The sequence below is a fragment of the Amphibalanus amphitrite genome, unplaced genomic scaffold (genome assembly GCF_019059575.1).
Source record: "Amphibalanus amphitrite isolate SeventyFive unplaced genomic scaffold, NRLGWU_Aamphi_draft 000444F_arrow, whole genome shotgun sequence".
NCBI classification, from domain to species: Eukaryota; Metazoa; Arthropoda; class Thecostraca; order Balanomorpha; family Balanidae; genus Amphibalanus; species Amphibalanus amphitrite.
The window spans coordinates 228,146-242,408 of record NW_024881938.1 but is presented as its reverse complement, the minus strand read 5'-3'; the positions used below and the strand labels follow the sequence as shown (position 1 = coordinate 242,408).

Here is a 14,263-nt window from a genome sequence, read left to right as displayed (position 1 = left end):
GAAATGACATGCTACTATGCTTACAGTGTCGCAGAAAGATTATGCTCATATAACGACCGACGTCTGTCATGCTTCCTTGAAGGCGCAATGAGCTAGACCTCCGTCTAGCTCAGGCTGGGACGACACAGACCTGCTGCGCTTCTCTGCCCGGGATGGCCCGGACCGGCCTGTAGCGGGTCAGACGCCGACGCTCCCGCCCAGGTCAGGCGGTCCAGCGCCCGAGCACGGCGCGCAGCAGCGGCAGCACGCGGATGGATGAGAGGTCGGCCAGCACGGCTTCCATGGTCTGCTGGCTGGTGGCGGCCAGCAGGCTGGCGCGCCGGTAGGCCAGCACGGCGGCGGCCAGCAGCGCCAGCGGCCGCAGCGAGTCGTAGGCCAGCACCAGCTCCCACAGCGGCAGCAGCTGGCTGACGCGCAGGTAGCCCGAGAAGGCGCGCACCAGCCACCGGAAGACGAGCCGCAGCGGCTGCACGCGACACCGCCGGCAGTGCAGCCACAGCGTCAGCTCGTGCTCGCGCAGCAGCCGCTCCAGCAGTAGGCTGAGACTGACGATACCGTCCGGACGGCTGGAGAGCGTGTGGAGCAGCACGAAGTACCGCGAGTACAGCCGCTCGAACGCCATCAGCAGCCGCGTCGGGTCACTGAGAACGAAACAGAGCGGTGCTAGATACATGGAGAAGCCGTGGAAGGGCACCACACCGCATGGCGGGTACGCCAGTGGAGTGTCGGGCGCTCCGGCGGCGGTCGCACGCGCAGGCCGGCCTGGGAGCGGCGTCAGTGCTTCCAGCAGTGCTGTGTGACGCAGGAATCGCAGCAGCGTCGCGCGCAGCAGCTCGGAAAACACAAAGTACTGGTCGTCGTTGCCGGCGGTCAGCTGAACGTCACGTGCCACGAGTCGGTCGGCGAGCAGCTGATGCTGCAGCACGGCCCGATCCAGTTCCTCTAGCTGCGCCGTGTGCCTCGCGTCCGGCCGCACTCCCAGCATCTGACACCAGAGCTCGCCGCGCTGGCTCTGCGGCACGCCCAGTTTGGCGAATTCGCGCGCGGCCGGCGCGTCGTCCAGCTCTAGGAGTCGGGCGCCGAGCATCTCCCGATACTGGGCGACGCTGAGGTGCGGTTTACCAGCGGCCGGCAGGTCGGCAGACATGCTGAGGTGCTGCAGCCGCGAGCTGCCCAGCTCCTCGAACTGCTGCCGAAGCTCAGCCAGGTCGGGCACTGGCAGCGGCAGACGCACCATTCCGTACAGGAAGTCGCTGCTCGAGGCCGCGTAGTTGGGGTTCTCCACTCGTGTCAGCACCTCCAGGAAGTCCTTTGGGGCGTAGACGGGTCGGAATCGCTCCAACTCGACTGGCTCGTCCTGAGACGCCTCCTCGGGCCTCTCGACAATCTTCTGCTGCTGCGCCGGCGGCCGGAGACGCGCCAGAGGTACCCCGAGCTCAGCGCTCATGGCGTTGAGCGACTTGTAGAGGCGACGCTCCCAGGCGCGCTGCGCCCGGCGCATGTAGTCGAGCGGCTCCTGAATGGCCTCGAGTGGGTAACCGGGCGGATACAGCAGGTCCGGCCGGCTGAGCACCGTCTGCTGCACCAGGTTCTGCAGCCGGCGCTGGCAGCGCGACGAGCGCACCAGCGTCAACAGCTGCTCGCGATAGTCGTCAGCGTCACACAGCTCCGGGTGCGAGGCCACCAGCCGCTCCAGACTCTGCATGACAGAGGCGTAGCCGTCCTCCTTCCGCATGTGCTCCATCAGCCGCGTCACGTCTCGGTTCATGGCGGCCGGGAGATTCAGCTCGTACAGCTCCACGAATGAATTGCACGGAACGGATCACTCGTCTTTCACAATGTCCTGAGTGACTACTGACTAGTCGTCAGTGTTCCCTTCCCACACCACGGGTCGCCCGGTTTAGCTGCTTGTTTGATCAATGCTAGTCTGTCAGGTTCGGTTCGCGACTTGGGGTGCCTGATAATGCGATGCCTGTCATTGGTCAAAGTGGAGGGTAGTTTTTCGTGGACACTGAAAATCAAAGTTAAAATTTTTATTTTGCGATCATATGAGCTGTGTCAAACAACCGCAAAATGCCCGATACATGATTCCCCCTACCGCGCTAAAAATTACTTTATCGGAGGAAAATCTCCCGATTTGGCATCGCACAAAAATGCTGATGCCGCTGAATGCTGCCAAATCAAAACATCACGAGAGAGAACAACAACCCCGGCAAGAAACTCTGACTCGGACTGGGGGTAATTTATTGTCGTTTATTGCCAAGAAAGAGGTGCTTTGACGGGTTTTCTGTGAAGAGGTACGTATGATTCATCTGTCTTTACATTGCTGGATTATTTTATCAATAACAAGCTGATAGCTGTATTTGCGGCATTTAAGCATGGTTCGCGGCAATTCACAGTCGAAATTCGAATTGAAATATAATAAAAATGAGCCCAATTTTGATTATTAGAAATAAAAGCAATGAAAGGCTTCAAAATTGGGTACTGTTGGCAATCCAGAAGGCCTGCTTCACATGCAGCAGAGCAGAATCAGTTGGGCAAACCAGACCTTTGGAATCAAAATATGGAGGCATCAAAAGATTGATTCCTTATGACCATATTTGGGCATAAATGCAGACCATTTCTAACTTACCAATCACATAAAAATAAGAGAGTGTTTCAAGAAGGAGCATGCCTGATCTTGAACAGAAATGCTGGAACTATCTCCTAAACAAAATAATATTGCTCCTATCATAACAATTTGAATTCTATTGGTAGTGAAAGGCAATCAAGGAATTGATCCACTTTAATCAGATAATCATAATATTGATTCCCCATCAGCTGGCTAATCATTATTTTGATTCACAGGTAATGTTAACAGATAGGCAACAATGACTTGCAAGAATACAGCATTTATCTTGCTATTATTCTCATTTCAGTCGGTGACACACCAGGGAAATAAGCTAAAATTAGAGCGCTCTATTTATTGCTCCTGCCCCATGTTGAAGAGATACCCCTAAAAGCGTGATCTTTTATCGGCCCTTACGCAGCAAGGCAGTAATTCTCAGACCGGTGGATGGTATCAATAGAAAGAGAATGCGTCAAAGATTAACATGAATTAATTAAAATAACATAAAAATGTTAATTAAGCGTGGAAATTAGTCCCAAACATAAGCTACTTATTGCTCCTACCTCGGCGACGGCGCTCCCCGCAGTCGGCGGAGAAGCTAAAATAAAAGCCACCATCCTCCTCCGTAAGTCAATTTTAGAGCGGCCGAGTGGGCCGATGCGGGGCCACCAAACTGAGGTGAGACGTGGCTAGTAATTGCAAACCGCCATAGAAATCAATATCTTAAGACGTACAATATGGAATTATTACTCTGAAGCTGGAGTGAAAGCATGAGTAGATTGCAAGAAACGAAATGCATAGATTGGTTGAATTATGTACAATAGGCACAGCTCAGATGAAGCCATTTCTATGATGTTGACATATGACATAACCCTTCCTCTCCTCACCTATGACCTAAGTGCATTGGCAGTTACCGGCATAGTTTTTGAGCACGAGTGTAATTCGCAATCGGACCGCAATACATGTTGCCAGGCTGCTGCAATTACAACAAACATACGAATACTGCCTTCATTTGTAGACGTTTGTTTTTTAGGCGGTCTTTGACGTGCAAGGGGGCATACCTGTCGACAACTTGAGTTTCTCCGAATTTCAAAAACTCCCAGAATTTCAATTCCTTATGCACTGTTGTAGGTACAGCTATGTTCACAAGTTTTCGTTTCCTCCTGTTCTAAAAAGGATGATATGTGTCGATTTCGTGCGTCGCTGATAGGAGGGTGCGTTTAAAGGGACCCTCCCACCTTAACATTAGATTTGAGTTGAGATAGCCAAAATGGGGTCCCTGGCTCACAATTACCGGTTTCGGCACTCACAACATCGAGAAATGCCTTAAATCGGAAATATTGAATTTCAAAATTGCAGCATTTTGATTCAGAGGGGCTAATGCTTAGGAATACCCCTCTGAATGTGTGACGTCAGCGCAGATATCTAACGATTTTTAAATGTTTGACTAAAACGTTTTGTAGCACGCGGTGGTATATGCTATTTGCGCGCAACATCTGCCGCAAACGCCGCACTTCTAAAATAAAGTCGCTAGAAACAGCGGAGATCCCAAAAAAGTAAACAAAAGTAAAAGTCTAATATCTTGAAAACCGGTGAGTATTTTTCGGTGAAATTTGGTAGATATTCGTTTTCGCTCTTTCTGAACCGAGCGACATCACTTTCATGCCAATTCATAAACTTTTTTGAAGGTGGGAGGGTCCCTTTAATAATCAGGCCCAACGCTTTCTGCATCCGCGAGTACCTTCAAAAGGGAACAACAGTTTCCATTTATTACACTATGGGACATGTGACAAAATGACCACTGGAACACGCATGAAACGGAGCTCATATATAGGGCCTTGGAGCTCATATTCCTAAAAATTCTACAATCACTTCTTTTCTGACACTATTAGCAAATACCATCTCAAGTTAGGTGGTTGACAGACAGTCAATGGAGATCTGGGGAGACTGAGTGATGCCAATTCACCACTTAACTGATAATGAGGGCCGAGGGAAGAGAAACATGCAACATGCACAACTGACAACTTGACAAGTGACAAAACACTACCACTATTGCGCAGTGCACAACAAATTACAGCAGCCAGCCCAAAAATGCTTTTGGTGGCTAATGGCAAAACAAGTCACTAATAAATGTCTTAGTTGCAGCTGAACACTGCACAATAATCACACTGTTCACACATTGAGTGAGATGCCACAGGTGGTTTGAATCACACTTTGGTTCAACTGCAAATCTGAAGTGTTGTCATGAGGTTCATGCCTCCATGATCACAGCACTTTGGTTGTGGTTGGCATAACACTTGTAGTCTGCAGAGTTCCACATGAACTGCAGACACCTCATCTGGTGGTCTTCATGTTGCTCAACTTCTTCAGGAGGCAAATGTCGACCACCCAGCGGAAGTATGGTCCTGCAGAAAAGAAAGGTAATGCATAAGGTACAAACATTATCTGCTGAAACAGCTCCTTCTGTTGGCTGTTATTAAACTTTTAACATAGGTAACATAACAACATGTATTCCATGTATATTACATTTGTTGAAGTAAAATACTGCCGGCTATTTCAAAACCAGAAGATGAAATTATATTGTGGCATAATTCACCTGCTCGGCTATTGGTATCAAATAATAATTAATTTAATATTTGGCATATTCTATATAACACATTCATAGAATATTCTACTTCACGTCACAAGGACTCACAATCTTTCTGTTGGGTGTTTGATTGACGCATTAACTAAGTTCTTCTTCGGTTTTATTATTGCAAAAAATTCATATTGCATTATTGTATCAAAATACTGCCAGCAATAACAAAACAAGAACATGAAATACCAATGAGCAAGCCGCCTCTTTCCTTAAAATGGATTACTTTGAAAGGAATTTTAGTTTCTTTTAAGGAAAAGGAGAAATGATTATCAGGTAATTATCAGAAAACCACTCAACCAGCAAGTGGCTGGGTGGTTTCACAGCAAACATCAAGCCAAAACATATACCTACATCTATCTAACAATTGAGCCATTTGACTACTACAAGGATATGTGAGAAAAATAAGAATTCAATTATCCAATGTTGACTTCCTTGCAAAGTTTATGCCTTATTTTATGAAAATGTGTCACTAGAATATGATACTTATTATCGAATATTATTTAAATTACGATTTATTTCGATCGGAATGCACATGGAGTCCCGCGCCATTTTCGTCGACGATGAATATGATCGTGCTTCATGAAGAGATAAGGGGTTTCAATGGTCTTTCAAAGCAATAATTTGATGCAAAAATTTGTAGGAAATAATATGAAGCTGGTTCAAATGGCCATCAACCATTTAAAACACCGAAAATACTCACAACTCCGTCCCGACGACCACGCAGCACCGCGCACGCCACACTACTGGCACAATGCCAAAACTGCTGTCACAGCGGAAATGTTTTTTTTTTCTCGATTGCAATTGTGGAATTATTTATTAAACAGAAGATGATCTTTCCGAAAAACCGACTGATTTCATACACAGATGCATGGAAAATAAAAAAAATCCCGGTAAGTTTATTTGTATTGTTTTGTCGATTTTGACATGCTCCTAGTTTGCAGCCATATTTCGATATGTTCTACAGGGAGTTCAGAATTATTTCAGGACCAATCTTTTCCTCATTCATTTTCCCGTCGATCATGAAATTTTTAGAGCGGAACAATTGGTTTCCAGGCGGTCCGAGCGGTTTTCGTGAGAAGGGTGCAAAAATCGGCGTCATTTTTAGAGCCTCGACACCAGCTCAACACAGGACCCTATGGGAGACGGTGAAGTAGCGGGAGCAATAAATAGAGCGCTCTAATTTTAGCTTATTTCCCTGGTGTGTCACCGACTGATTTAGTAGTATCCTAAGCACTACAACAGATACCTATAGCATTGTTGTACTTTACCTTCACTACATTTGATACCTAACAATTCACAATTTCTAAATGTCAGGAATACAAAAACTGAAGCAACAGGTAAAAACTATATAATAAATATAAAAGCACTACAACAATGATAATTAGGGGTTTGAAAATTTCATTTTGCCATTTTACACAAATACTGATTGTTTAGTATGTGATTCATGATACAAAAATAACATACAGTGTGATTTCCTCAAAACAGCTTTTACATGATGGACAGTGGCTTTGTCTTTTTCCCATTCACAAGGCCAAAAGGACAATTTCTTAGTTTTGAGGTAACACTTTTTGCAAACCTACCACATTTTTGCTACCTTTTTAGAGAAAAATCTGACCGTCATGGGCCCTTTTTCAACTGTAACGATACATTTGAAGTCATAAGTGTACCCAAATGAATCAAAAAATTGATTCCATGCCCATATTTGGTCATGGCTCCTCCCACCAAAATCAAATTATTGATGCCTCCATATTTTGATTCCAAAAGTCTAGTTTGCCCAACTGGAATATTCAGTAGTCATATAAAGCAGGTGTCACACTCTTTTTGCAACCAGAGGACTGATCAGCTGTGCAGCCAAAATGAACTATGCTGCAGAACGCATGGGCAGTGAGGGCTACATCAGTTGTCACCCGTTAGTCCCGTCCACACCACTGTGTCATCGCCTGTGTGACGTCACCTACTGAAGCGAAGCATGCTTCTGCTTTCCTGCAGCCGGAAATTCGGTGCTGCAGGTCCTCTGAGGGTCTCAAGTCGAACGCACGTTACTTATGTCCTTACGTAGGGTCCTTATCGATTTGACACAGACCCCAAGGGTTCACACTGTTATCTGAGAGTTTCAGGCTAGCCCTGGGCCTGGCTGCTTCGCGCCCGCCGCCCGGCGCCCACACTAGCTTCTGAGGGCCCCACCTAGGGCCTGGAAAGCCCTAACAAGTAAATGTTTGGGGTGACCCCAGACCCACGCCGATCTCCGGGATCCCAAGCGGGCTTCTAAGAGCCCACACTGACCCTGAGTGGCCTAAAATGGCCTGGCAATCCCAAGCCTACCCTAAGAGTGGGTCGGCAGGCGCAGCCACTGTGGAATAATTCTAATTTCTGCTGGTCGTTTTTGTTTCTATCCAATATTTCCAACTTAAAAAATATGTAAAAAAGAACATGTCATAGCTAGAAAGAAAACTTTGTAGCCATCGCATTTCTCGCCTCGCATCATTGCACGTCGAATGATATGTAAAACGAGTGAGTAAAGATTGGAGAAAGGCAAGATTTAACACAACCATTGATTTGCCCCCAACCGAAATTCTCTGGCGACGCCTGTCCCTGTGGGTGGCACTCACCAATTCACACTCTTGCACCTCACATTACAAATTCCTGCAAGGAGGAAACGCACCACAATTCAATCCCTTGGTGAGTCATATCCGGTAGCAAAACAATCTGAATCACAAAAATATGTCACGCCAATAATGCCATTTTGTAGCAGAATATTCTGCCTTGGCATTATACTTTGGGGGCCTGTGCCACTTGCTCCACCCAATGATGCCTACAGCCACATGAGCACCATGATCATGGAATATAAGCTGAGTCATAACTCATATCATATCTGTCTATATAATGGCTTCCATTCAAACGAAAAATAATATGCAAGCCCTCAACTTGCTTTTGTTCAGAAATTAAAATCCAATTCAAATTTGAAGCCTTATTTATGTGAAAAATTGTGGAATTTAAGTAATTTCTGGGGCGGTGACTGTGAGCTAGGCCAGATTACAAAGCATGGCAAAAGAGTTGACAAGAACCCAGCCAGCAATTTCGTTTGACTCAAGTCCGTTTAGCTCCGGCAGCTCCGACATGCCCGAGTTCGGCAGGTGTAAATGGAACGCTGTCAGATTTCAGAGCCGGGGTTTGGGTCGATATGGCTCTATTCCCGTTAGCCGGCCTGTGCCGTAGCGCTCTCGAGTTGGTATGGTTTCGGACCGCCAGGTCTGGCCCAAGTCGGCCATGCCACGGCTTAACCCGCGCACCGACGGGGGGGGGGGGGCATATCCGCCCCCCCTCCTGAGGTTTTTCGTAAATAGCGGAAAAACTGCGGCGCGCGCCGCGAAATTTGACATGACGATTTCCCCATCAATTTTACACATAGTGTGCAAGTTTGAACGTCCTTTCTTTCAAGGTCAAGTCCCCGGGTCACTTCGAATGACCCGACCTCAATTCACTTTTTTGCAACTTGGTCAATGTGTCAGAGCTACAGTAGATGAGTCAGAGCTACAGTAGATGACGAAGTTCTTTGAAAGTTGCAGGATATAATGAGGTCATTGGTAGCTATAATTTGGACATCTCATAATTTTTATATCGATGGCCTAAGGTCAGGTCAACTTCTTGGATCGACTTGCCCATTGTAAGTCAATGGGGGGGGGGGGAAATCATCTGCCTGATTTTTCACTAAAACGTGTCGGAATGGCCTATAGACCTCTGTAATTCTCTATGCGAGTATGGAGAGGTCTATGGTGATTTTGTACGTTCGACTGTGTTTCAGCGCCCACACTGCCTGCCTCACGATGCGGTACCGCGCCAACTTCCTGCCGCGCTCCGTCATGGACGGTTTCGCCACCGTGTTCATGCTGACTGCCATCGGCGTCACATTCGTCAGCGAGGTGTCGCTGGTCCTTCCGGGTCTGGTGGACGGCCCGCTCTACTGGGTACAGGCCGTCATCGGCATCTTCATCCTGTTCAACATCCTCGGCAACATCTTCGCCGTGATGCGTCTGGACACGTCCACGCACGGCCTGCTGCTGCCGGCGAGTCTGAAGCCCGGCTGGCGGTTCTGCTCGGCGTGCGAGGCCACGGCGCCGCCGCGCTCCTGGCACTGCCCCATCTGTCGGGCGTGCATCCTGCGCCGTGACCATCACTGCACGTTCACGGGCTATTGCGTGGGCCACTTCAACCAGCGCCACTTCCTGCTGTTCCTGGCGTACCTGGCGCTTGGCGCGCTCTACTCGACAGTACTGAACGTCATCTTTATCATGCGCGTGGTGGGCGGGTTCCACCTGCTGTCGCTGCTGCAGCTGGTCATGCCGACGGCCATGCTGGTGTTCGGCCTGGACGTGTCGCCCAAACAGGTGAGTTGTGTGGCTCTGTCTAGTACAGCGGTGGGGGAGGCGGCTGGGAGAGGCAGTGTTCGACTAGGCTGGAAGGTAGAAGGGACTGTAGTAAGTCCTGTGCTACACAATACTTATCTGAATTACTGATAATTTGTAATGCATTTTGGTCTTAGCTTTAATCACGATGTATGTAATATATCAAACGATGTTAGCTATTGTAAATAACTACGTGTTTTTTATCTATAAAAATGGCCTCATAGTTCCGCGACTCTATTACCATTGACCACCCCATTCCCTCTCTCCCCAGCTGTACGCGTTTCTGTTCACCCTGGACCTGATCGGGTTCCTGTTTGTGCTGGCTCTACTGCTCTACCACGGACAGGGAGCTCTACGAGGCGCCACCAACTACGAGAAGGTCCACCGGCAGTTCCAGTGAGTGCCGCCTCACTTATCAGACTGTCCGAAATCCGCGGGATAGTGAGCTGATAAACTGTGAACGTCAGAATTTGAAAGGGTATAGGTGGATCCTAAGTAAAGAAGGCCCATTTGCCTAGTTTGTCACCTGTCAACATTTGCGTAATCGGACGAAAAATTTACATCTTGTGATGATATCCTTCCTTCGCAGTTCGATATCTTGGGACCTGCATGGATATTGGATACCATTAGGTGTCATGGCATGTATTCAAATTTTACCCTTAATCTACTTTTCCCAGCTAATTGTGAGACACCATACGTCTTCCGCATGTTGGAAAAATGAAGCTTTTTATGCTTACATCTTTGCCATTTCACATACATTTACAGGAGCCACCCATAATATCCCCAACCACGCTCGCAATTTTCGTGGACGCTGGACACTTAACATCTATTTTATCGAGCCATCACACACTGTACCACCAGTGTTCCGGATAACAGCCTGTCTCTCCACGTTCACAGGTATGACCTGGGCTGGAAGGAAAACCTGCGGCAGATTTTTGGCACCCGCTGGTACCTGGCCGTGTTGTCGCCGGCAGTACACTCACCCCTACCTTCAGACGGCATCAGCTTCACAACAGCCGAACAGTGGAGGTTGGAGGGAGACAAACATCGCTGAGAGACGCTGTCGTGGTATCCCCTTCTCCGTCACAGCCTGCTGAAGTGCTAGGTGGGCGACGCGGGCCCTGAGGTGCCCTGAGGTGACGCGCGCCCTGTGGTGTAGGAAGGGGTTGAGAAGTTTCAGAAGAGAGATGACAAGGAGGGAAATGTTAAACGAGGGACGATGGTAGGTTGAAGGGGTGACCTTCATATGGTGACGAGCTATGCAGCCGAATAGCGAAGCAGTGTTGTGGATCTGTGATGGCTTTAGGGTGGTGCTCTTTGCGGCTTGCTGAGAGCCGGGTCGTGCCGTCGTCGAATTATGAGCTTCTCAAGACAAGATGATGTGTGGTATGGTCTCGATATCGGTCTCAACAGGATCAATATGCGGTCTTAGTGTCGGTTGGCCAGTAAGGCAAAGTGTTTTGATTCCATCCACGGGACAGTGGGCTCTCGATCAGCTCCCCCGAGGGGCCGGTTACGCTCAGTCGCCGTCCCAACAGGCAGGCGGCCCGATGTGAAATGGCGTTGGCAGGGTTCCGCCCAACCTGACGCCCTGTGATAGGAGTGTGAGGGCCTGGGGCCAGGGTGGACTGTGTGTGGACACAGGCGGTGACTTACGACACGCTACCGTCGGTAAGAAGTGAGAGCATCGGGTAAGAGCGAGTCCCGAGTGAGCGTTGAAGTTAGATATGCTCTGTTTAGCGATGCTGGCAGACTGGTGGCAGCGCCGTAGTTATCGTTCCGGCCGCTAGGTGGCGGGGTTGATGTGCTTTCGATCCTGGTCACAGCCTACGACAAGAGATGGATGATGTCGGTAGAGGAAGCGATGTGTTCCCACGTTTGAGAGACGTCGCTGTTAAATGTGCTTGCCTTAATATCACTGATTGAATGGTGTTCAATTCATGTATGTAATTGTCGTAGATCGCCGTACGCTAGGTTTTTGCTAGAACTGCTCCATGTGATTGGTTATGATTTGTACATTGATTGCACAATGATTATACGTGGCTGTTGTGTGTAGCTGGACAAACATGTTTATTGTTCATGCACCAGTACATATTGTAATTCTTTCAACTAAAGGACTGCGTGAAAAGTGACTATGAGATCCTGGAGTATGCTGCTTTCTTGTAGATAAAAAAGCTTTTCTGTGCGTGCTACCTGGGTAAGCTCCATTCTCGATAAAAGTGACTTCTACTGCGTCCAAGTGGATTTGACAATTCACCCATTCGTACCTATGCATCATTGGTGTTATGTCTACATGAACGTTTTGATGTGCTTATATGCATAAATGTGTCTGAAATATGCAACGTTAAATGTGTAAGTAAACGTGTAAGCTCCAAAGATTTTGGTAATATTTCCTTCAGAATCTGCGCTTTAGATACACCGGTATTCGTCCCTGCTCCGGTCGAGTAAGGTCAATATTTCTTGCAGATTCTTGTTAAGAAACACGAAGGGGTGCTTACGTTGAGGATATTTTACAAGTTTTGACGACAGAATGTGTTACGAGTCAGCTGGACTTAACCTTATCGTGGGGCAAGGTTATGATTTTCCCGTGGTGTCTTACGTAGGTCGGCTACCGTCGGCAGCGAAAGCTGGGACACCAGAATACGTCCCGCTAGGTGTCGCTGACGCTAATTTATCCTGGTCTAGGTGGCGCTAAGACGGCTGATGTTCTTATAGAATGCCGAACAAAGTAGCACGTTTTATGGGCTATTGTATCAACTGCAATGCTATTTCTCATATAATGACCATATTTTTAATCTGTGAATGCATTTGGTGAACGCTTTTCCTTTGACGCGCTGAGACTGATGGCGGTCTTTTACCAGTCACTGCATGAGTTTCTGTATGCCCTCAACAGATGTCGTGTCAATCGTTCTTAAGTGATCTAGCAAGCAGTGTTTGGCTTGTTACAAATTATTCTTGATGTTATCGAAGTCAGTAAAAATTTGGCAGATGGCGCAACAATAGCTCGACTAGATGGCGCAGTTAGCGCATCATTGAAGCATTGTAACGTCAAAATAGAATTTATCTATTTGTGAAACGTGCTACAGAAACTAATTATGTTAAATGTTATATATACCACCTTATTCTCGATTCTTGTTGGAAGCGGTGCTTGGAGACCTGCGGACATCGATCGCTCATTGCTGATCTGTTCCGTCCCCTTTGCATCACTACCTGTGCTGAGAGCACCCGTGGCTTCGCGCCCGGCGCTGCTCCACCTCAAAATTGGGTTCTAAAATCTTCACTTGCATAGTGGAACCTAAATTGGGGAACTGACTATACAGTACTGCGCTTCCATGTACAGCGGCCCTGCGCGTGGCAGGCTGCCACTTTTGACTCTGTGAATGGCCTATATGGATGATGAGATAATAATGGATTGGTGTCTTCGCAGTTTTTGGCGACATTGAGCTCAGGCCTGCCATCTAGCGGGAGAATTATCGTAAGTTAGGAGCAAGCCGGGTGAACGCCGCTGATTAGCATTGTGACACACGGGAGTGTGGTGTAGTAGCAGGCTTGATGTGCAATTTTTCAAAATGTTATGTCTTAATATGTCAGCAAAAGTGATGAAATTAATAAATTTATGTACAGGGTGAGTAATAATATAAGCGGTTCCCAGTTATTTCCTCTTTAAAGGAAAAGGGCCACCTTTAACCCGCGCCCGGCTGGGGGTCCTGGATTTCCACGCCCTGCTGGGGGGGGGGGGGGGTGTTTGAACACCCCCCCCCTTGTAACTCGGCTCCTGGGCCACGTAGCGATACGCGGAAGGCGGCGTTCGAAAGAGCGGCAAAAATAATGACGAAATTACTTCGGTCAATTTTTTGGTCAGGTCAAAGGTCAGGTCACCAGAGGTCATTGAAGGCAAAATTTCGCCGATTTCCAGGTCGAATGTCGACAATTTCCAAGAAGCCAACGCATAACTCGAGAACCAATAGAGCTACAGCGCCGCGGAAAAGCGCATTCGATAGCCCTATTAAAGCCCTTTCTGAGTAATTCTCTCAGATTTGACCTAACGTCAACGGTTTTGCCTGCAGGGGGTAAAAACTGCAAAAATAGCCGATTTTTTCGGAAACAGTTTTTCTGCAATAACTTTTGACCCAAGCCTTGAACGAGCTTACTTTTACCGGCATTGTGTTCCTCTCGTCAAGACGCATCGAATGAACTATAAGTTGACCTTGAAAGGTCAACTTGAAAATTTGACCTCAGGTCAAGGTCATGACCTGACCGGAAAGGGTCATGTTGCATATCAGTCGATCCGCATCATCGAGCTGAACACATCTAAGGCGTTTTCATCGCTCTAGCATGCCTCTATCAAAAGTTATTTGCGAAAAACGGTTAGATACCATTCGTGACCTAAGATGACCTCAGGGCATAAACAAGGGTCACGGACACCATTTTCATGTTCAGTGTGTCTAAACCACTTGTAATTCGGTGTTTGGGAGTGTTTATAATGTCTTTTGTCCAAAAGAGGCGCATTTCAATTTTCTCCCATTGACTTATAATGGGGAGGTCGCAAAATTGACCTGACCTTAGGTCATCGATATCAAAATTCTGAGATATACATTTTGTACATGCTATTGC

The 14,263-nt window shown here is 47.7% G+C and overlaps 2 protein-coding genes across 3 annotated transcripts; one reads left to right on the top strand and one right to left on the bottom strand.

Annotated features, from left to right (window-relative positions):
- Positions 1 to 122: 122 nt before the first annotated feature.
- LOC122391555 (TBC1 domain family member 19-like) lies at positions 123 to 1,908 on the bottom strand. The gene has a single exon (XM_043385596.1). The coding sequence runs from the start codon at positions 1,766 to 1,768 to the stop codon at positions 203 to 205; it is 1,566 nt and encodes a 521-aa protein (XP_043241531.1). The 5' UTR covers positions 1,769 to 1,908; the 3' UTR covers positions 123 to 202.
- Positions 1,909 to 2,174: 266 nt separating this feature from the next.
- Positions 2,175 to 12,036, top strand: LOC122391548 (probable palmitoyltransferase ZDHHC24). Of its 2 annotated transcripts, none has more exons than XM_043385588.1 (4): positions 2,175 to 2,297; positions 9,049 to 9,631; positions 9,921 to 10,045; positions 10,547 to 12,036. In XM_043385588.1, the coding sequence occupies exons 2-4, from the start codon at positions 9,071 to 9,073 to the stop codon at positions 10,701 to 10,703; spliced, it is 843 nt and encodes a 280-aa protein (XP_043241523.1). In that variant the 5' UTR covers positions 2,175 to 2,297; positions 9,049 to 9,070; the 3' UTR covers positions 10,704 to 12,036. The 2 variants fall into 2 exon arrangements, with proteins under 2 accessions (XP_043241523.1, XP_043241522.1); XM_043385587.1 differs by lacking the exon at positions 2,175 to 2,297 and adding an exon at positions 6,465 to 6,583.
- Positions 12,037 to 14,263: the final 2,227 nt, after the last annotated feature.

Bases quoted from the DNA above. Each gene is read 5' to 3' on its own strand.
- LOC122391555 (XM_043385596.1), bottom strand. From the start codon at position 1,768: ATGAACCGAGACGTGACGCGGCTGATGGAGCACATGCGGAAGGAGGAC.
- LOC122391548 (XM_043385588.1), top strand. From the start codon at position 9,071: ATGCGGTACCGCGCCAACTTCCTGCCGCGCTCCGTCATGGACGGTTTC. The intron at 9,632-9,920 runs GTGAGTTGTGTG...CTCTCTCCCCAG, and splicing joins TGGACGTGTCGCCCAAACAG to CTGTACGCGTTTCTGTTCAC. The intron at 10,046-10,546 runs GTGAGTGCCGCC...CCACGTTCACAG, and splicing joins AAGGTCCACCGGCAGTTCCA to GTATGACCTGGGCTGGAAGG.